The 23,231-nt window shown below is 41.9% G+C and overlaps 1 protein-coding gene across 1 annotated transcript in view; it reads left to right on the forward strand.

Moving 5' to 3' along the window:
* Nucleotides 1-23,231, forward strand: part of LOC122768655 (ubiquitin carboxyl-terminal hydrolase 43-like) — a 64,024-nt gene that overhangs the window by 28,685 nt on the left and 12,108 nt on the right. The window contains exons 4-8 of the mRNA XM_044024811.1: nt 2,082-2,174; nt 5,890-6,025; nt 6,993-7,137; nt 13,581-13,743; nt 15,966-16,077. Coding sequence (XP_043880746.1) covers nt 2,082-2,174; nt 5,890-6,025; nt 6,993-7,137; nt 13,581-13,743; nt 15,966-16,077 — 649 coding nt within the window. The remainder of the gene's footprint in view (nt 1-2,081; nt 2,175-5,889; nt 6,026-6,992; nt 7,138-13,580; nt 13,744-15,965; nt 16,078-23,231) is intronic.

The raw sequence follows: 23,231 nt of genomic DNA on the forward strand, positions 1-23,231 counted from the left end.
CAGTTTCAGTGGGAGCGCAGCTCGTCTTACTCTGATGGCTCTTTCTCTGAGACACCCTCTCTCCTCACTCTGTGACCTTTTTGTTTTGATCATATCTCCTGATTTGTTATGATTTTCAGGATTAAATTACTTTTTTTTTTTTTACAGGCCCCAAATGACGCGCCTTTATTGCGTGTATATTGCAATTCCAATCAGTGAATTACGAGGCACACGCTGCGGTTCATGCCTGATCCATTTCCGAGTGCGGTCCGTACTGTGACAGTGGATACACCTGCCGAGCTCTGTGTGGCTTTCACTCAAATAAAGATATTAAGGTGAAGTGTCACGGTAAAGAGCTTCACCGGTGTGCTGTCGTGCACAGCATCGAGCTCTTCAGCATGGCTGCATCACAGACAGGGGGATTGAGCCTCTGCACACTTCTTCCATTAGAGCATCACCAGAATATCACCTCTTCCCCTGCTCCTGCTCTCTTTTTAAGTGATCATTCAAGAGCAGCACGCGGTGGTGGAACATCTATGTTTTAGTGGGGGCTGAGTGTGATTTGTATGCACAGAGTGCAGTTACCCTCACTGTTTCCTGGCGAGAATAAGACATCCGTAGGGCAACCATTCTGCTCTGCCAAGACTGAGCGATCCACTTAGAGCCAGTGTCAGCTGGGCTTGCTTGAATAGAGCTTTATTCACTCCCATCCTCTCCCGGCCTCTCCCGGCCTCTGGTTGTGTCAGGTCCCCTCCAATATGGAAAAACACATTTTGTAAAGTTCATATGTGACTTTAAACTGCAGTGTGTAACGTTTAAATAAAGATAACAGGTAATACAGATAATGTTTCATCATATCTGTTCACGAGTAATAACATCATCAACTACCAAGTTACACATTGCAGCTTTCATTTCTAATGCTAGAATGTTGTGGGCAGGTTGTGAGCGCTCAACACATTTTGTAAATGTGTGTGCGACGTGGTTATGAATCAAAAGAGAAAAGTTATTTCACCACATAATGGCAGATTTATATCTGTCGTGTTGATAATAAAGGAAATGAGAGGGAACATAGTAGCTTTGTCCACCTGAAGTTCCCTGCATGGAAATGAAAAATGTGCCCCTGATAGTCCAAGTTTATTATATATGGTTTGTGTTTTTTACAAGATAAATCCTAATAGCTGCTTTGGAAATGAAAGTATTTCATCTTTCTCTCTCCGTCACCGTCAACTGTTTTTTTGTTTGATTTTTTCTGGCTTTCTGGTCATTTAAACCCTCTCTTCAATATTTAAAATCATAATTTTAACCCATTAAAATTCATGATGACTTGACTGTAATTAAATCGGATCATTTAATTTTTTACATGTATATAATTTATTTGATGTACAGTCTATGGTGTTTCACCCGCTGATGCTCTTCAACATGAAATGAAAGAAGCTGATGCAAAACTAAGATTTACTAACATAGACTCATGCAGGACGGTTAACTCAGACTAACTCACAGAGACTTTGCGGTCGTCGCAGGAGAGTTTTATAAATAACCTCCAGCATTCACCATTAGTTCATGGCCTCTCTGACTCATTGATCAGATAATTGGCTCACTGGAGTAAGTTATTTCCTCTTGGGGAAAATGAGTAGAGATGAACTAAAAGAGGAGTAATCTTGAGAAAGAAGGCCATTGAAATGTGTTCACTCAGTGATGCAGAGGCAGAAGGGCACGCGGGAGAAACTCCCCGCTCGTCTCTGCTCGGGATCGTGTAATGGCGCCACATTAGCATCGGCAGTGTGATGAGGGTGATGCAATGAGACAGAAACAGCTCCTGCAGGTTCCCATGTATCGGCTCAATCACTCCGGGGAGATGATTTTACTACTTACCACACTTCTGACTCTCTGTCTCTGTCAGTCTTACGAGTTACATCACTCACCTTTGCCTTCCCCAGAGTCAGATCAAGGCACACGGTGTCCATGTTTGTGTGTTGAAGACGTCTTCTCTGCTCTCTAAAGTTAGTCGGGAGGTCGTTCAGGTTAATTGGGGAGCGCGTGTGTGTGTGTGTGTGTGTGTGTCTTTGAAAACTGAATGTGATCCTGTGCTTTGTCTCCCTCAGATCTTCACTGACATGTCCCCACTGTCTGAAACAGAGCAACACCTTTGACCCCTTCCTCTGCATCTCACTCCCCATACCTCTTCGCCAGACCAGGTGAGCACAGCACACTTCAGTTGTTGAAAAAGCAATTTTTCAATATGTGAACCCTAATAAGAAATGCTCTACCCAATCCCATAGACTGTATATTTAAATGGACTTTGGCTATAAGATAAGATAAGATTTATTGTATTATTTATTATTCCTACAGTGGGGAAATTTTCATTGTCACAGCAGCAAAGACAGTAAAGTTATATATATACTGTATATATACAAGTACTTAACCACTTTATTTTACGATTCAGTTACACTGTTTATCTTCACCGTGATATATAACGTCTTTGATTTAGTTACGGACTTTACTTACGTTTTTATTGACAGTAGTTGACAAACACGAGTATGATGACGACAAAGGCAGGAGCAGTGATTGCCGGTGTAAGAGAGGCGGGACTGTGACATCATCATCCTACATGAACATGCTAGAAATCTGGGACCTATTGTCATGGATGAAACACCATTATGATAAAGAACACTCATTTCCATGTGGGTGTATCTCCTTATTTACCACTTTAAACTCTTCAGAACATGGAGGCTGGACAACACCCAGCTTTGTCCATGTCCATGTACGTTGTATGCACATGGACAGGATCAGAGAGGAAAGGTTGGTGCAGAAGCCTCTCAGCATCAAGGAACAATGTTTTATTCAGGTCAACAAGGGTCAGCCTTTCCACAGAGGGAGACTCCAGTGTCTCTCTCACTTATGCGACAATATTGCACACAAAACACATGATTAAAAACTTAGTTTGACTTAAATACACACAGCATGTTTGTGGAAATTGTTATTGGTCTTAACTATGTTGTGGGAGACTAATGTTTCCCATAACTTCTGTGACTTGGAGATCAAAATGAACGAGCAGATGTGTGTGCGCGTCCACGCGGCCCTGACAACAGTCACATCCGAATCACGTCAACAACAAAACACGTCGCGTCAGCCTGATTCTCTGAGCATAGCCATGAGTGACTGTCTGACATTAGCACCCGTTCTCTCGACCGGTCTTTTGCAGGCCGGCGTGTCGGGGCATTGCACAACATGAGTTTGAGCTGTCAAGCAGGGTCTATAAATAGAAGTGATTCTAAAATCAGCTCGTTTAACAGAGGCCAAACTAACATTACTGTAGTGCTGGACGATACGGCCAAAAATATGATTTTCAAATCAGTCGATACTGATAATTATTCTGATAAATCTTCTCCATGGTCAGAAAACACTGTATAAATCTAAATTAAAACATTCAAAGCAGTCATATGCTATGTCTCTATATGTTAACTGTGTTTGCAAAGTGCATAAACGTTATAATCAACGCATATTAAACCTTATTAACGTTATTCGGCTATTGAAGAAAATGTTATTGCGCTGTACAGTATATTTCTTTTATTAAATGTAACTGATCTGGCTCTTGTTTTAACATTAACATAGAATTATTCAGGCTTACCTGTGCCTTTCCCTCAGCACACGCTGTACCTGTAATTTACACAGAGGTGTGTCTCTCTTGAGAGTCACCAGGGTGTTGTTGTTGTTTTTTCCCGGGTATTTGCAGCCTTTTAGATTTAAGTCTTTAAAATAGTTTATGCAAGTTTAGTCAGCATCCCGACTAATTTGGAAATAGTTGTTAAGAGCATCATTTCTGCAGTTTTCCAAGCGTTTTCTTTTTCCTTCTGTGTGTGTGTGTGTGTGTGTGTGTGTGTGTGTGGCACATGAGGTGAACGCCTGAACGCTTCTGAAGGTATAAACAGTTGGATTGTCTTTTTGTGTACTGTATGTGTATATATCTATATAGATATAGAAGTATCTATATAGATAGATAGATAGATAGATAGATATACACACATATATGCATACACTACACAAAAGACTATCTATCTATCTATCTATCTATCTATCTATCTATATATATATCTATATATATATCTATCTACAGTATTGGGACACCCACCAGTTGTGCAAGTTGTTCCACTCAAGAAGATGAAAGAGGTCTGTAATGTTCAGTATAAGTAGACTTCACTTCTGTGAGAGAAATCTCTATGTATATAATGTGTGTGAGGAGATGAGCTCACATGCTGATTGTTGGCAAACCAATGTTTTCTGTGCCTGGTTCTCCAAACAGTGGCCTTGTGTGTCTTGGCATTTGCACTTGTTTGATTGTTTGTTGAATCTCTATGTGACGTAGACCTTGATCTGGACTTTTTTTCTCTCCCTTTTGCTGACATGAAATCTGCAGATGTCATAGAAATGAATAATTAAAGGGCGATTTCACCCATTTTTTCCCCACTTGGTCAAATGAAGAATAAACTTAAATCGTTATGCTGCTGCTGTGTTTGTGTTTGTTGCTGAGTCGGATTAAATTTGACAGATCTTTTACTTATTAAACTTGACAGAAACACAGTAAGTGGGCGTAGGCCAGTGTGGGGGCTTTTATTTTCTTTTGATTCTCTTTTGACTTTTTGGTCAATTTTCAATCCCAACACCCTCTGTTGTTGTTGGAATGAAACGTGCGTCTCAGATCCACCGTCTTATGATCGAATAACACATTAGTAAAAAAAAAAAATTATATTTTTTGGGTGAAGTGGCCCTTTAATACCAAACGCCCTGTCATATACTAAGTTAGAGGAAAACCAGGGTGTCAGTCAGATTTTGTCATCTATGTGAAACTCCAGTGAACTCCTTGGCACATTTTCGAAAAGCAAACTAGTTATTTTTCATGCACACTGATGTGAATAATATGCACAGCATAAATTGGGATACCTCCCTGAGACGTGGCTTGATAAGTGCTGCCAATTTACTGCACACTGCCTACTGTGCTCTTTTGAAGTCTCCTGTTACCCGTGCAAATCAGCGGAACGATGTGCTGCTTGTGTAGTTTGTACAGATAAAACAATACTACTTTAAACAGAAAGTGGAATTATGCAGATGTCTCCCGTTTTGCAGAAATCTGTCTTCCACTTAGTTACAGAGCCAACTAGAAAATGCTGCTGCTGCTGCTGCTTTATGGACGACTTCATTTCTTATTGGCTAAAACCCTCAGGTTCCTCACTTAATCCAGAATATAATATAGAGCCTGTGGCGCTCCAACCAAACACAGTGAAGACAATGGCTCGACAGATCCACATCACATCTGGATTTAGTGTCAGTAAAAGTGTGTGTTCTCTTTCTTTTTGGTTCAAGTGTCAACCTTTTTTCCCTCCAGAAGATAAATGTGAGTAACCCAGTTGCTGATCCATACAGTGCACATGTCCTTGAACTGACGGTTGCCAGTGCTTAAACATGTTATTTATATCATATGCATTATATTCAAGCGCACATGAATAACAGAGCGACTCCTGTCATCACTTCCCATTGTCTTTAGCTGCCGTCTCTGGGCCTCACACACACACACACACACACAGGAACCTGATGCTGCTTCTCTGTATCACCATTAGTGTTGTCTTCTGTAAAGAAGCCGCGAAGCCCCGGCACCTGCTCATGTCAGCGCTGACTCTGGAGAGGTCAGAGCCAAGAGGGCTCGGTTTTTTTTAAAAAATGCAACAGAGATTCCATTATTTTGCGCACATAAAACTTCTAATGATCTATTATTGATGTTAAATGTGTTGATTTATTCATGGTCGTCTTCTTTTGTCCCTGCCTGGCTGTAGAGGAGACCTTTGGAGAAATGACACCGAGGCCGGTCTATGTCCCGCCCTTCTCTGAGTGTGTGTTTCCCCCTCTCCTCTCTGTCAGGCCTCTGTGTGTGACTCTGGTGTTCAGCACTAAAGGTCAGCGGTACCTGCGCGTCGGGCTGGCGGTGCCTCTGTTTGGCTCTGTGGCCTTCCTGAGGAGGATGGTGGCAGATGAGGGGAAGATTTCTCCAGACCAGGTACAAAAAAAGTCAGCGTGGACATTAACTGGATATAAAATGGACGGAGTCTTCCTCGGAAGTTGCAGTGAGCCAAGAGGGAGTGATTCCACAAAAGAACTCCATTTATATGGAAGTCTAAGGGAAAATAAGTCAACTAGCGTCAGGTTTTCAGGTTAAATTATGTTCCCATTTAGAAGAAAATTGATAATAAATCACATCAGTGTGATTGACAGCTGGTATTGTCCAGTAGATGCTAGGATATCTGTCACATCTGTGAATTTGCGAGGCACATTATTGGCACAACATCTGCAGATATTGGCTTTAAAATTAATAATCGGATATTGGCAAACACGGCAAGATCCACCGATATGACTGCAAAATACACGGCTAAATAAAAGGCTGCTACCTCTTTGACTTCTATACTAGCGCCCTCTACAGATGTTGTTTTTTATGCTTTTTTATTTTGCCCTATGAAGAAATGTTATATCCACATCTTTTGCGACATGAGTATGAAAAATATTATGTTAATTTCACTACAGAAGAGACTAAATGACCTCTGCAGACTCAAACACACCCGATATATCGGCCAAAAGTCCAATTTTCTCTAGACATTAAAAAGGAAGACAACCATGGTTTGGATCCAGTTTCCATTTCATCCAACTGTGGTTATTGTGGCATAATTTAAAGTAGTAGTTTAGCAAACATTTCTGCACAGAATTGGCAAGATCTTGGCTCTGCGTTTAAATATGTACAATGAATCCTGAGTTACAGCCAGTGGCCAGTGATCTTAGCGAGTTATGTCTCGTTTTGACCGTTCCTGGTGTGTCATTGAACTGAATTTCATCTCTCAGCTACAATATGTATGTTTTGTGAGAATAAAAGTGGGATTAATACGACTCAAGGTTTACTGTCACACCTTAACGTGATTTGTAACGGCGCTGTAACAGGGAGACTAATGTGTGTGTGTGTGTGTGTTGCTCTTCAGGTGATCCTGACAGAGGTTTACTCCACAGGCTTTCAGCGCTCCTTCTTCGACGATGACGATCTAACCAGCGTCGCTGAGATCGACGTCATCTACGCCTTCCAGGCTCCGCCCGTCTACATCAGAGGAGGCTCTGCACGGATCTCAGGTAGCTGAATTGAAAGAGTATTTATTGTACGTCATTAATGTTGGCCCTCCTCCTTTAATATGGATGTATGTGAGCAAACAAATATAGTTGAATAACTTACTTTGCTTAATGAAAACCTCAGGGAGGAGACAAACCTGACAGTATGGGCCTTTGTTAGAGCACATTTAGAAGTGTATGACTTCACATGGAGCTCAGTGAATGTTCTCTTCCCCGTGCAGAATTCAGATTTACGGCTTCATCTCTTGGGTTTCTCAGGTGGTGATGTGAAATGTGACTTGTGCTGCACTTGAGTGTAGGGTATTCCCTTGTTCTTCACTCCGTGCTGTCAGCAAATAGGCTGTGCTGTGTTGTCCCCTCTCACTCGGCTGTGTAATGCTGTGGTTCGATCTGAGAAATGTGACTTTTAGTGCTTAGATTTATGTTGCTCAATCGCTCCACAAAGTGGTGCTGCACCCACCACCGCCCTCGCACTACAACAGTCTGAGCGCTCTGCCCGCTGGCTCCCTCTCCCTCTCCCTCTCTCTTTTTGGCCTTTGATGATACACACATTATCATCTTTAAAAGGAACATCCAGTGTGTTTGCTAAAAGTCCAATTTAGACAATAATTCAGTTTTCTTAATGTCATGTAATCAAGCTAGACTTAGTCGGACTAACATATCTTGCTAAAGCGATTCATAGTCCGATTACTCCTCTGTACTCTTAGTCGGACTGGAGTCAGACTGACCCCCAGTTTTTGACCCAGAAGTAGGAGGAGGCGACTTATAAACTGCAGTACTGTTGCTGGAAATGATATGTCTGTATTTAGACAACACAGCCACCACAAGATCACTATTAAAATGAACAGCACGATCCATCTCACCGTTTACTCTTTGTTTTTCTGTGACGTAAACGCAGGTACAGCGTCACCTGTGGAGGCGGAGTCACAGCCAATAAATCGGATTTGTCCTCCGTATGTATAGAGGGACTCGGCAACTTGTCCAGTTGCCTGTCTTAGTCAGACTATGGCCTTGGCTCGATTAAACTGTGCATGTAAACGTACTGAGTGACTTTTTAATACATACAAATATCTTAATATAAATATATCTATAATAATAAAGTACCTTCTCACATCTCAATACCATATTTCACTAAGGCTGAAAAACCAAGGAGAAACAACAGATAAACAACACATAACTTAGCAAAGTAATGTAGAAAAACTCAGTTTCTGTCACTGTCTGTGTTACTAGGGAGAAAAAGCCGAGTCATAGAGACCTGAGTGTTTTTCATAATGACTCAGAAGTCCACAGTGGGTGATAGATGTGAGCTTTGTGATGTGAAGGTCAACATTAGCATGCTCCTTTTACTTGGAATGGAAATGTATATCTCTGTTTCCTCAGTGAAAAAATATCCCCACCAGCTTCCAGTACATTTACTTACATACTAGTCAATTCAAATCTTTTATTTTTACTTTGCTACAATAAAATGTAACTTCAGCTGGAGCACATAAATACGTAGTCTCTGCCTCACAAAATCAAAATGTCTGGCACCATAAAACTCTTTATGTTTCTCCTGCTACAGTTAATATATTTAAAAGTTCCTTGAACCCAAATATCCTTAAGTTAGAAAAGTAGAGATGTAACCGTTACATAGGAGAAAGAATAACATTTAAACTGCGCATCTACGTATGTGCAGTAAACTGAGAGAGAACTGTGTTTGTCAGTGTGGATGCAGAGAATGTAGTGAAGTCTGTGGGCAACCTTGTTTTATTATACTCGTCAGTTTCCTTGTCCCACGAAAGTCACGTGATTGAATGAAGTGCATTCTTTCAGCGAATTTTAAGGTCAACATTTTTCACAGTCCTAACATACTGTCGATTTAAGTTCTTTTGGAGTGTTGGCACTCGGTAAAGAGATGCTCAGTGTTAGCGATGAAGGAAAGAAATGACATGCGTTCATTTTCATTCATTCTATACTCTGAAGTCAGCATTTCATTCTTCCCCTTGAAAGTTAGTTTTATAAAAAAGAAAGAAAGAAAGAAGAAACATAGACGGGTTTCTGTCGCATTTGCACTTGCTGTTGTTCTCTGGGTTTGCTGTCAAATTTTGATTTATGACCTTTAAGTGTTGCCGTTTGTTCAAATCCCTGCAAAAAATATCTCTTTGACTTTGTCACCAAACGGTAAACTGTGTTTCTGACCACCGTGCCAAAAATGAATGGGTAAAATCCAAGAGTCATGCCAAATATCTGCACCTAAGATGCTGGGGGCGTGTCCATGGGAGGAGCTGAACACACACACACACACACATTACACTTTAGTCAGTGTTTGTACAGAATATGAACGTAAACGTGCTGTTATTAAACCTCCTGTTCGACAAACATGTAGAGAAGCGACATTCATTAGGTGTCTGCTGGAGGAGCTTTGTCCACTCCTCCTAATGCAGTGGTCTCCACCCACAAACCCAAAGTAAATGATTACAAAGGTTTACATTATGGGTTAAGATTATTATATTATTATTAAAATAGTGAGGAGTAGGTGGAAGGTTGTTGTGCTAGTCTATATGTCCTTAGATCACAGAGTATTTAAGCTGTTTTTTTTTTATTACTATGTTAAAACATACATTTTATACAGAGGCTTTAACACTGGCTTATATCTTTTTTTCAGCACATTATAGGCAATCTGATGATTTTTCTCCTTTCATTTTCACCAACTATATAAACACACCTGAGCAAAAAAAGTACTCAAAATGTTGAATTTCTGAAATTTGGAAATAACGTCACTATTCAAAGTTTTTTTTTTTACAAAAATAAAAGAAAAACAGGTCTATTTTGTGACTTCTGCACACTTTTCCTTACTTTATAATTATGAAAAAAAGTGTGTTAAAAAATGAATCCTAACTTTGGCTCCACAACACAAAAAGCATGAAGATGCGACATATGAACATATGGAAATGTCCATATAAGGAGTGGTGTGATCAGAGAGACGAGGGTTAAAGACGTCACACAGACTCGTGTTTTACATTTTCACTCCATGAACTCATGTGAGAGAAATGCTTTATTATGCCGTATTTAGAAACAAATACGATATGTTTTTGTTCAAAGCTGAGCACACTGCTAACAGGAAGGGGAGGAGGGAGGAGGGAGGATGATGTGTGTTATTGTAGCTGTGGTTAGAGAAGATGCCTTCAGGGGCAGAGGTGTTTAATTATAGGCTTTCACAGAGTCTGGCTATGTTTAGTCTGGCGCACCCTGTGTATCTGTGTGACAGTGAAACCTGGGGTGCAGAGGAACGATGAGTTCACAGGCGTCCTGCGGTGTCTTGGAATTAGTTACGGGCTCTTTGATAGTAGGAGGTTATATCAACAGGTATGTAGGGGAAAACAAACGCCACCTTTAGTGTGGCGCGTAAATGAGTGTATGGTACACGTCTTTAAATGGTAAAGCTGCAGGATCCCGAGAAAAAGAGTTCAATGTTGATTTCATTTAATTGAGTTGTTTCAGGTGCATTCATAGCAACCGAAGGGACATAAAATGTGCTGTGATTGGCCTACTGTGATGAGACATCGTTAAAACAAAAAGCAAAAGCCGTTGATGGGCGTACTGCAGCTTCTTTTCCTCTGTTTCTGTTGCTTTGTGATCAGCCCTTCACAGCAATGAGGGAAATGCTGTGTTGTACTCCGAGTGCCTTTTTTAGTGTAGCTGTGGGAAGTGTTCGACATGAAACACACTCGCACCACCACCATCGCTCCTCTCGAAAACGAGGTAAAAGAGAGAGAGAGGGGAAAAAAAACATTTTATGACATGTGCAGTGTGATTTAATGAGCGATGTGAAGTTGGTCTCTTGAATCTTAAATCTTTGTGGGACAGGCCACGAGGTGACCTTTGCATTTTTACTGCTGTTACACGAGGCGTTCAAAAGGAAGATTTTCCTCCATTAATCATTGCAATAGTCGGCAGAGGGCCCCGATCATGTAAATTAGGGCTCGCAATTTAAGCAAGTTTTATCACTCACTCCATTAGAATGACATTCATAAATGTAAAGCTGTGCATACTTATCATTACGCTCATCCCCAGGGTCAAGACACGGGGTCAAGACCCTGCAAGTGGAGTTTTCAAATGAAAGCTTTTACATGAAGACTTTGATTAGTTTTCAATGAGACTTTCTCGTCATACGCGGCACATTTTAATGTCCTCACGAAAAAAAGGCCTCTTTTATGTTAAAATTGATAGGTTTTCTCTGGATTTTTTTAACCTGGGTGATTCTACAAAAAAAGGCGATTAATAATACCGTTCCCATTTTCAGTGTGAAAATGTGACGTCACAAACCTATAGAAATAAAAATGAGTTGCAGGAGGAAGCGGCACAATCCTTGACGACTGTCTTTTACTTTAATCACAGTGAGTGAATTAGTTTATGTTGCTCTTAGGACGAAGTAAGATGAAATCCAGGTTGTTATAGTTCATGAAAACTAACGAAAATTAAAATAACATTTTCGTTAACTGAAATAAAAATAAAAACTAGTTCAAAAAAACCTGATAACTGACTGAAACTGAATTGTGCGTTTATAAAACTAATTAAAATTGTAGTGAAAATGTGCTTATTTTTGGTCTTTGTTAAATTAATTTCATACATAATCCTTTTGGGTTCACATGAAGTGTAATTATCTTTTCTCTGCCGGCAATTTTGAAAGGTTTGAGACACAATAGTTATTATTACCTTTTTGAATCTTGCACCTGGCAAATACTGCATGTTACAAAAAATAAAAACTAGCAAACCTGCTCTAAAAACTAATTCAAACTAACAAACTAAAACTAATGATTACTATAACTATTATTATAACCTTGGATGAAATTCAAAAAAAGAAAATGTAATTGCCAAGTAAAAACCTTTGACTAATGCTAAAGGCACCTAGTCATTTAGTTTATAATGAAATATGTGTGGCCCCAACATTTAAGTATAAAAAGGTATTTAGTTGAGTATTTTAGTAGTTTTCTGATTTTCAAAGACAAAACCCATGTAAAACATAAAAGAAGCTGTTGACGTGTACAGTCCCTGGTGTGAGCGCCGCTGTCAGACACGCCCACTATGAAAATGAGAAATGAGGCTTTCATTTCCATCATTGCCAAACATTAAGAAGATGAAGAGGATATTAGAGTGTTTACCCAGGTTCTGCATTCCCACTGCTGCCGACCCCACCTGCATTGCAGAGTCATTTGAGTGAATGCTGATTAAACATATTCCCACTGGTCAAAAATCCATGGAAACACAGGATTGAACATGTTTTTTGATGAGGTGGAATGGATTACAAGAGGAGGAATGTGCTAATGCAGTGGGTTTGCAGAGGATCTCAGAAGAGCAGCGTGAGCAGCAGTGGCGTTTGCGACGTCAGTGATGGATCATGTGGTGTCGAGTGTAAACGGTGAGTGTTTAATGAAAAGTTTGGGGAAAGCGCCGCCGCCGCCGCCGCCGCTCAATCAACAGCTTCTCCTCTGTGTCTGTGAGTCTCGTTTACCCTGTGATTTATCACCGTCAACTTCTGAGGCGCTCAGCCGTGCTGCGAAGTCCAGACGTCGTCGCCTGCGTGACAAGGCAGCGTCTGCGATGACATCACTTCATACCAGCGCCTCAGTCAGTGAGTCAGTGAGTCAGTCACACTCCTCTGTGTTAGTAGTGATAAGAGTGTAGCGGTGCTGCTCGGCTCCCCACCAGGACAGGATGTGGAGCAGAAGCGGGATCAGATAATGCCTCCTGCTGAGAGTGCAGGCAGCCATTGGTCCATCTGCTCTCCCCCAGTGAATCACGGCTCCCCAGATAGAAAAAGCTTCTTTCTCGCCACTTTATATATCCTTATTCTCCTCGGCACTCCTTGTTCAAGGTGTGAAGTCTGATGATTACATTTCATTTTTCTGTATTTTTGAAATCAGCTCCTTTTGAAGGGGAAAATGTGAAATATCATGCTGTAAGCTATAAATGTGAGAGTAAGCTGTTTTCCCCACCAAATGTGGAATTGGTGCTTTGATTAGCATCAGCACAATTGTGATCTTATCTTGTCTTTTTTTTTTCTTGTTCTCTCCTCTTCATCTGCCATTAATTTCTCCGTCCAGTTTAGCAATTCAGCTATATATCACGACTTTGCATCCATACTAACGAGCTTAAAAATATCTGCTCTTACCTCACCGTCAGTCAAAAAACTTTCTTTTTATAACTTTCTTTTGCTTTTTTATGCTTTTTATGTCCACAAACCAAAGTCATTAAATTGTTAGGATTTCTTTGTTATATGGAGCAAAGAAAGCTAAAAACTAACTAATTGTTTCAGCCCTAATTCACAGCTGATAGTCGAGTTGTGGCTGATGTGGGGTAACACTGTTTCCAAAGGTCTTCAGTCACATGATCCAGAGCAGAATTGAAAACAGAGTGGTGTGGTTGAAGCCTAACTGTCTCCTAACGTCTCCTCCCTCCTCCGTCAGGGTACCATCACAGCCTGCCGTCGTCTCCGTACTCCACCGGCTACGAAGGACAGAGATTAACGTCATCTGGTACGCTGTCGTCTGAGTTCCTCAACCACGGCGTCCCAGTCAAGATCCTGCTGTTGGTGTGCAACGCTGCAGGGACAGGTCAACAGGCTGTGAGGTAAATCTCTTAAATCTGTCTGATGTCCAGTTTACAAGCTTGACCTGTTTCAACCTCATCTTCAACGTTCAACTTCATTGTCCCCAAGGGAAGAATTTGAGCAGAAAATCTACTGTAAAAACGAAAAAGAAGCAAAATGACAAATAAAACACTCTTGCCCTTTGCAGCAGCTGCGTGGAGTTTGCATGTTCTTTTCGCCAGGTTCTCCGGTTTCCTCCCACAGTCCAAAGACATGCAGATTTGGGGATTAAGTGAATTGGACACTCCTATCTTTACCCCGCCTATCACCCTATGTCAGCTGAGATTGGCACCAGCGCCCCCCCGCGATCCTCATGTGGAGGATAAAGCGGTAGCAGATGGATGGATTTTAATTTGCGAAGCTGAACCACTCCAGCCAATTGTCAGCGACTGCTACTATTGGGATGAATATGATTTAAAATCCTCAAGTTAACCTGTAGTTGTATCAAGTTAATGAACGTGCACATGTGAATGAATGAATGCTCCATAATCAAGGACACCAGGGACAATAAAGGTAATGTATGCACTTAAAACAAGCATGATATTATACATATTATGTTTGTGCTTTGTAATTGTTGTCATTTTTACCGTTTCTCAGGTAACTTGACTAGAAACCAGGAGTTTTTGAGTGTCTGGTCGCGAGTTACTGTGCCAAATAATAATCTTATAAAGGTGAAGCACGCAGATGAAGAATAAAGCTATTCTAGCATCGTAGCTTTACACAGTATGAAGCCATTAGTGGTAAATTGAGGACCTGTTCAAGTCAAACTAGTCAAACTACAGTGTGACTTGTTCTCCAGGTCCTCAGGTTTCCTCACAGATGTTAGTTGGACACTCTAAACACACTGTAGGTGTTTGTCTCTGTGTGGTCCTGGTGACCCCGCGTCCCTCATGTGGAGGATAAAGCGATAGACAATGAGGGACACAGGCGAACTTTGGATAAGAGAAAATATGCTATTACATTCGACACTGGGCCATCACAACGTTTGGAATGATAATTCTGCCTCAGGGTTATCAAGTCTCAGCGTTTGTGGTTTTTCTTTGGGTTATTATTAACCGCCTTTGATTTATTGTGAGTTCTCGCCCGGCTTTGCTCTGGTGGAGCGCGTCAAGGTCATGTTAGCCCCTCCCGTCAGAGAGAGGACTTTGTATCTCACTCCGTTTCAAATCACACTGAAGAATGTGACATTTGGTACACTACAGAGATTCATTAGATGCCCGCCTCCCCGGCAGAGTCCAGAGAGATCAATATAGAGTTCCCCCATCACAGCTGCGAGAGTCCAATCCCCTCCACGAGAGTCTGCGTCACACTTTCTCCTTCAAACTGCTCTCTCTCTCTGATGGAACCACCAAACTATCTCAGTCTCATCAGCCGCCAGTCTGTGCTGGGATAATGACGTTGCACTCACATATTCTGTGCAGAGCTGTGGAAGAAGAAGAAAAATCAGCAGCGTGTGAAATTTCTCAACGTTACTGGTTTATTTAAAGTACCGAAGTGTTAGATGCTGCAGCAGAGGATGGGACTTCACGTTCCATGTGTGTTGCAGCTGATTCAGTGACAGTTCATGTTTGTGTCGCATCCTCACGCTGACGCTCACGTCTGTGGAGGAGGGTGAAAAACCCAGCACATCATATATTTCGCTCCGTCATCCCGTTAACAATCTGTGTTTGAAAAGATTTACAATTAGAAAGTGGAGAATTTGTTTGTTGGTTAGAGCCTGAGAGTTGAGAGCAACGGAGCTTCCTTTTTTCTCATGCCATGCTCAGACATTCGCCACATTATGGTTCCCATCCTCTACAGTCACTGAGTTAAAATCTCTCTTAAAATCTGTAAAATAAATCTTAAGAGAATATAAGATTACATATCCGTGTGTGTGTGTGTGTGTGTCCTTATACACACACACACATACCCACATGATCTCATCCTAATAAATCTCCAGCATGAGATGAAGGTTGCCCTCAATTAAATGCGTATTGTAATAAATGTGTTATGTGATCCGTCATTTGAAAAGGTGCTTGTCCCGCTTATTATCTCGAGCCCCTCCACTGTAATGAGAATTCTCCTCTAATGCCGATAATGTTAATAAATAATTATTTGCACCACAACAGAACGTGATAAGGAGACGCGCGGGGGCTCGCTGTGTGGCCGAGGTTACCGTGAGATGTCCTTTTTAAAAAGTCACTTCCTGTGTCCTCTGTTTAAGGTTTGGACCGCCGTTCCTAATGAGGGAGGACCGGTCAATTTCCTGGGACCAGCTGCAGCAGAGCATCCTCAGCAAACTTTATTACCTGATGATCAATGGCGCTCAGGCACAGGTACTGAACTTTCTTACTTTCTTATAATGAAGTCATCATTTATTCTGTGTCTTCTCGTACTCTCTTCTTCAAGCTGGGAGAGTTATCCGACGTGGTCTCCGTTCCATCCTTTCATGCATTTTCAGGAATGTGTTTTCAAACCACCTCCAGATGTTGTTGTGTCTGTGATCGGATCTGAGAGCGCTCTAGCACAATCCGTTGTGTGATCGCTCAACTCAGGACTGATGTTAATGCCGGATCTGAACTGGATCTAAGTTTCTATGATACAGTTCTAGTTCTACTCACCTCTACTCGAGTCGTCATAGCACGACTGCACGAAACTGCCGTGACGTTGTTTTATATGCGACGCATATAACGAGTGACGAGCAGTCATTTTCAGTTTAACTGAATTTATTTATTCGTTTATTTATTTATATGTAGATTTCGGTCATGACATTTAGATCACTCATCACACATCAGTGTAGAATCATTAGAATCAGGTAATTAAAAAGATTTGTTCAGTACTTCCTGCATGACCGCAGCACAGACTCTGGTAAATATTGAGATTTTAGACATTTCCTTGTTAAATATTGGAGATTAGTCTTTTGAACTGATCTAGAGTTTGGACGTCGCGTTCGTGACGACACTCTCTGACCAATCGGTGGCCGGCAGTCTGTCAGCGTGACATTTTAGTATCACCTCAGCTCGCTTGGAACTACATCAGAGCAGGTACTAAAAAAAAAAAAAATGGGTCCCAGGTTCTAACGCTCATGGAAAAGCAAAAAAAACTGAGTAGAGTCAAGCAGCGCAAGAACTGTATAATGGAAAATCGCCCAGGCTCTTTAACACAGCAGATGTGTCCTCCAATTCAAACATGGTGAGTCCACTGTTGATGGTCTGTTCCCTCCCACTCTGGACGATTAAAACGGAATTTACTGCAACCGTGACAGGAAATCCTGGACTAAAGTTTACCACACTAAGCAGGAACTCGACAGAAACGCATGAAGCTTATTATACATATTCAATGTCTGTGTTACCAGCTGGAAGTAGAAATGGGACTTGTTTCCTTCCTGCCATGCCAACTGGTGCATCTGTTCCGAGACATGTTTATTGGCTTGGGACAATGCATGCCCACACACAGATGCCGTGTGGTACAGGTGCAGGGGACTGAAGCACCAGCTGGAGGCTGAGAGGAATGGGTTCACACACACACACACACACACACACACACACACACTGGAGGACCACACCAGAGTAGGGTAAACTGATGTGGGACATGTTGTGGTTTTCTGTAGGAGCACATTGGTGCAGATAAGTGCTGCCCACTGTGTGTTCACTACTGGTGTGTAACAAAGATGGGTTAAATCACTATCTATAACTGGTGTGTGTGTGTGTGTGCAAGAATGACTAAAGTCTGTTTTGTCCTTCATTGGCTTAGTGTGTGAGAATTGGTGACATGTAAAGATGAGACTGTAGTGAGCTATAAAGGATGTAGATACTCTCTCAAACTCTCTCTGCCATTTCCTCCTCCTTCTTCTGCATCGGTTTATTTAGCACAGCGTCCATCTTTGTTTGCATGGGAAGCAGTCACTTTAAAACATGATGGTCACACGCCAGCTGTTACGTCCATATGGGCTGATGAAGAAACATGGCTGCACAAGTTGGCTGCCTCCATAAAGCAAGGCTCTTGCCCCCACCCCCACGACTTGAGAATCCGACTTGATTTTGAAAAAATATATAAGGGCATAAGGGAGTTTGTAACCCATTTTCAATGCTTTAATCCTGAGAAAGCACAGACTACACGATCTGGTGAAGACGCAGAGCTACACACTTGATGTTTAGCTATACGATTTCAAGGAGGGATTTGAGATCTCACAGAAACTCACGTGATTTAACGTGACTTCAGAGTATAAACAGATATGGAGGCGGGCTAAAGAAAAGTATGCGACATCTGTTTACTCGCTCCCCTTGCGTTCATTTGAATATGTGTCAAAGTCAAAACTGATTTTTTAAGTTTCAGATTTGAACTTTCCCCCTCTAACCTATATGTGAATGTTGGCTAAAAGGTGAGTGAAAACACCTTGCGACTGAACATGACAGAGATGCCGACAGCATCGTATTTTTAGATGCTTGCCTGCTCTGTGTCCCTGTCAAATCAAACGTCATTTACACCATGGAAGCCAAAGGCTCTATTTTCCTCGCTTACTTCCACTTGCTCACGCTGTTAATGATGCAGCGAAGCAGATTTCTGATCAGCGTCGACCGACACAGCTGTATTTAAGAGCCGCACGGAGCGCTGGCGAGCAGCTCTCTGCGAGTCTCTGAGAGTGAGAGGAGAGTCAGGTGCAACATTTTCAGTGTCTCTGCTGGAGATCTGTTGTCTCCTTTGTGCTCCACGGTGTCAGGCATTTAATTAAACTTGTACAGCATAATCAGTTTGCTCTCAGGCAGGAGTGGAGCAGATGTTTGCTCTAAATCTTTCATCTCAACTGAATCTTGCGACAGCGAATCACGCTCACAAGTGGAGTCTAATATTAGCTCCAGCAGAGATTCGATAATGAAGCACTTTTTCCTCTGGCAGCCGTTGATTCGAGTCACCGGCTTGCTCGATGTTTACGACTTAAGCCCCGTTTCCACCAGGCGACACAGTTTCGGATCAGTTTGTTACGTCACAGAGTTATTTGCGTTTCCATTGTCAAAACATTGAGAAGGGAACCAGAAGAATCAGTCTGTAAGGTCCCAGCACTTTTTGTGCGACACTAGGGAAAAATGGCGGGGGATTTCTGTGCAAACAAAGCTTCTCCTTGTGGCGAAAAAAAACAATATGGAATGCTAGATGTCCTTTGTTGTTGTTTACTGGTACGACGTCACACTGTTTACGTCAGTGACACAGCTGCACAAATAGTGACGTGATTTACATATCTGGCCCCCCACACACACACACACACACACATGCGTGCACCCCACGGTGGGAACGCTAGTCACGTGACCCGTTCCAAACTGCAGCTGAAGTGGACTGCACTGCTCAGTGGAAACGAGACTTCAGACCAGGGGTCTGCAACCTGCGGCTCGGGAGCCACGATGCGTCACATCCTGTGTCTGCGTCGAGTGTGATTACTCAAAACCTCCCAAAAGAGTCTTGTTGTCCATCTTTGTATCCACATAACTATGCCAATTAAAATATATGGTTACTTTTTATTTATTATTTTATTAATTCTCCCCAAACAATGGGAGGACTCTAATAGATCTACATATTCTAGTGTTTTATTATTTATTATTATTATTTAAGGAGGCCTACACATGTACGTAAGTGTTTTTTCATCACTTCATAAGAGTGTGTTGTTTTTCCTTTAACTGGTAAAGACAGTAATGAAATAACAACCGTTTTCTTTTTGTAGCTCTTAAATTTCATAAATGCAACAGGCTATAGTTCTTTTGTTTATACTACATATTTATATATAAATATACTATATATATATATATATACATATATATATGTATATAATATATATATACTACCCTCCAGCCTAATAGTGGCATGAATAAAGCTTTGTCTTATCTGATCTTTGATTGAATCCCTGTGTAATCAGTGAATGTACATAAACACATGCATATTATATATAGTATGTGGGCTTGTTTTTGTACAGTTTTAGTGAAACACGTTTTGGAACTAACACACCGTGAATTTACTGGCCTTGAAATTTGCTTACACTGACAAATATAAAGCGCGCGCGCACACACACACACACACAATGCTAAAACTCAATATAATGAAGCACTGTGTTCTTTGCATGGACTGTAATTAGAGATCTTTTGCCTTGTCGGGCACAAACAATGCCACCGATATTCCCCCGACCCCACGCTGCCCTCGCTGAACATGGAAAGTGATTAACCTTGGTTGAAAGCAAGACTAAAGGTTTTCTCATGGGGAAACATGACAAACGCTGGAGCCGCCACCAAAGGCCTCGTGTTCACAGGACGCTGTGGCGGAACTTCACAGGCTCCCTCTTCCTCCTCTCAGCGGTCACACTGACGGAGGCGACGCTGATCAGACCTAAGACGCTCGTTTGTCCACCTTTTACTTCTCAGACAGGGTTTACTGCACAAAATAATGTGGTCAACAGAGCAATTAGGACAATTTGTTTCTAATGCAAAAATCGATTTCTCTTTTACTTCCACCGCTGCTTATCTTTGGCGTCTCAGTGTCTCACCATCAGGTGGGCGGAGCAAAGGAGCCTGAGGTATGACCAGTACTGGCTGGCTGATCCGGGTGCCGTTGATGGAACTCTCTGATGAGGGTGTGGTCCAATACGTGCCTCACAGTGCTTTGATGTCAACTGAACTTTGATTAGACCAGCGCATGCGCCCAACACAAAGACTGGAGGTTAAACATAATATCTATCACATATATAACAATAAGCAGAGTGATAGCTGATAGTCACACTGGGCCGCCTCATTCCACTTACTCAACCGAGCCCGTGTGCAAAAGTCTATGGCGTAATCTGTCACGGAGCGGGACCCCCAGCTTGACGGTGAAAGCAGGCTGGTGTGTGTCGCTCCCACTCGGCCGTCCCCCACAGTCGAGCACGACCCGTCAGTTGAATGATGGCAAATGCCACTCTGGCTTCCTCCGATGCCAAGAGGATGGAGCAGTCAGTCAGTCAGTCATCATCTAACCGCTTTATCCTCCACCAGTGGGTCGCGGGGGGTGCTACGGTCAATTTAGAGTGTCCAATTTACCTACGCCCCACATTGCATGTTTTTGGACTGTGGGAGGAAGCCGGAGAACCCGGAGAGAACCCACTCACACACGGGGAGAACATGCAAACTCCATGCAGAAAGGCCCTTGTTCCAACCGGGGCTCGAACCCGGGTCTTCTCGCTGCAAGGCGAGAGTGCTAACCACTACATCACCGTGTGGCCCGAGGATGGAGCAGTTGGTGATAATTTTATTTTTAAAAACAAATCGAGCTCAATTACTCAGAACTCAAAGAAGTTAAACAAGTTAACCACCAAAACAATACATTCAATCACTCATCTTATTATATGCTAATGTCGTACAGAAACACTGATGTGATCAATTCAAAACTTATTTAAATGTTTCCTTTTAAGTGACAATACTATGCAGCACAAATGTTACCTATTTTAAGTTACACCTATAAGAATGAGAAACATGATGATCCATCCTTTATCTATACAACTTGTTCTTTGAGGGCTTTGGGTGGAGCTGGTGCAATTTCCCTGCTGAATCTCTCGGGAGCGGAAAGATGAAATGCATGAATTATATATTAAAGGAACTGTCCCCCAGATTTTTCTTCCAGGGTGGTCTTCTGTTTCCATGCGTATACACAAGTCTTGCCCTGGAGCTCACGGTGTGCCCCAAACAAGTCCGTAATGAAAGGAAAACTCACCTTGGAGTTTATACTTGTCATCGAGCATCTCAGTTTTAAAATGAACAGGCAGAAAAGTTGATGAGCGCTCCGGAAAAGCAGCACTCGGGCTCCGTGGGGAGGTCGCATGCCTGCAGTGTCCATAAACACACGACGCCGAAACACTGCAGAGAGGATAATATAGTCTTAATTACACCGCTCTGTGTGTGTACTCTGAATGAGGCCGTGAGAGCAGAGCTTTATTTGGCCCTCACGTACTTCTAGACGACTGGCACTGGTGATACTGATACTTTTGAATATTACGGTATGTTGCTGCGACCGCGCGCCAGTAAAAATCAGTATTGTATTTGTGCAGCTGCCCCCGAGCCTTGTGCATCCTCATGTGTTCATCGTATGAATAGTTCCTGAAATCTGCTCACTTTTCCGGCTTTGGTGATGTCCTCTTTGTCTTCACAAAGATCCCGCTGGCTGAGTTTCTCCTCACGGATCTCAGAGTGGGTGTTTGTGTTCGGGCTCAGCAGGTACTCACTGGATCTGACTGGAACGTCAGGAAATCACTTTCATTTCTGCAAAAGAGCTCCTTCATTCCTGAAACACCTCGAAGTAAGAAAGGTTATGAAAGCATGTTTCAGACCAGCTATTATTGCCTTGTTTTTTTTTGTTTTTCTGGTCTGTAGAGAATCATATGAGATTACGGTCCAATTACCTTGGTTTGTTATATCATACGTGATGGTGGCCCATTTTGTTCTCCTCTAAACTCACACACAGTTAAAGGATGTCTTTTATCTACAGCCCTAATTGTTCACAGATACGCCAGTGTTTATTTTCACTCTCCCCCACTTCTTATTTTTCTAGATTTTGTTTTGGAGGGAGTCATTTCAGTGTGGGGCAAATAACAGTCATTTGAATATCACGTTATAAACAGTTTTTGCTGTTTAAAAACATCACGGGGTTTTCATTTATGCTGGTGCTGAATGCAGTGTTTTGTACCTTTAGTGAACTAAAAAATCTTTTGTTATCTTGAATCCTTTTGTTTCATATTATTTTGGTCACTTCAATGAAAAAAAAAATTAAATTAAATGTGTGTGATCCTGCAAAATGGTTGTACGGGGGCACTAACCCAGGCCAGGCAGATTAAAGATGAACGTCACAACATGTAGTAAGAACAGTATTATGTGTATTATGTTAATCACTTTGATGACTCTCTTTTACAGCCATGTGACAGCAGCAGTTGTCTGGTCTGTCTCCACGCGCTGACAGGTGCCGTTAAAGACAACAAATCTGCTTATGTGTGCTCATTTTTGTTCGAAGACTTCATTAAATCAGATTAAGTCCATTAAGTTAAAAAAAATGAAGTCCGTTCCTTGCCTTTACGTCCCGATCGGTTCTTATCAGCCGCGACTTGACTCAGCTGTGAAGGAAAAGCTCTGTTGACACAAACACGTCGTCTTTGGTGTGATAACGGAAATCAATAGCAACTCTCTGAAACTCAGATGACGACAGCAGAGGAGAGAATCGACAAGAATGCACACCTGACACATGATACACATTTTTAGGTGCATTAGTTCTCTTCTAAAAGTGAACTAAAATGCTCCTCTGGAAGCGGATTATTTTATCTGGAAACACTGTTTTTAAATAAAATTCTAGCTGTAGAAAAGCCACATAGGCTTTATTTACATCTCTGCCATAAATAGTTGAATTCATTGACTGTAGTAGAATTGGTCTCTGGTCCATTTGTCTCGCTTGGTAGGTCAGTTAGTGACAGCTAATTAGTACAGTAGTTATT

This window comes from Solea senegalensis, linkage group LG4 (assembly GCF_019176455.1).
Source record: "Solea senegalensis isolate Sse05_10M linkage group LG4, IFAPA_SoseM_1, whole genome shotgun sequence".
NCBI classification, from domain to species: Eukaryota; Metazoa; Chordata; class Actinopteri; order Pleuronectiformes; family Soleidae; genus Solea; species Solea senegalensis.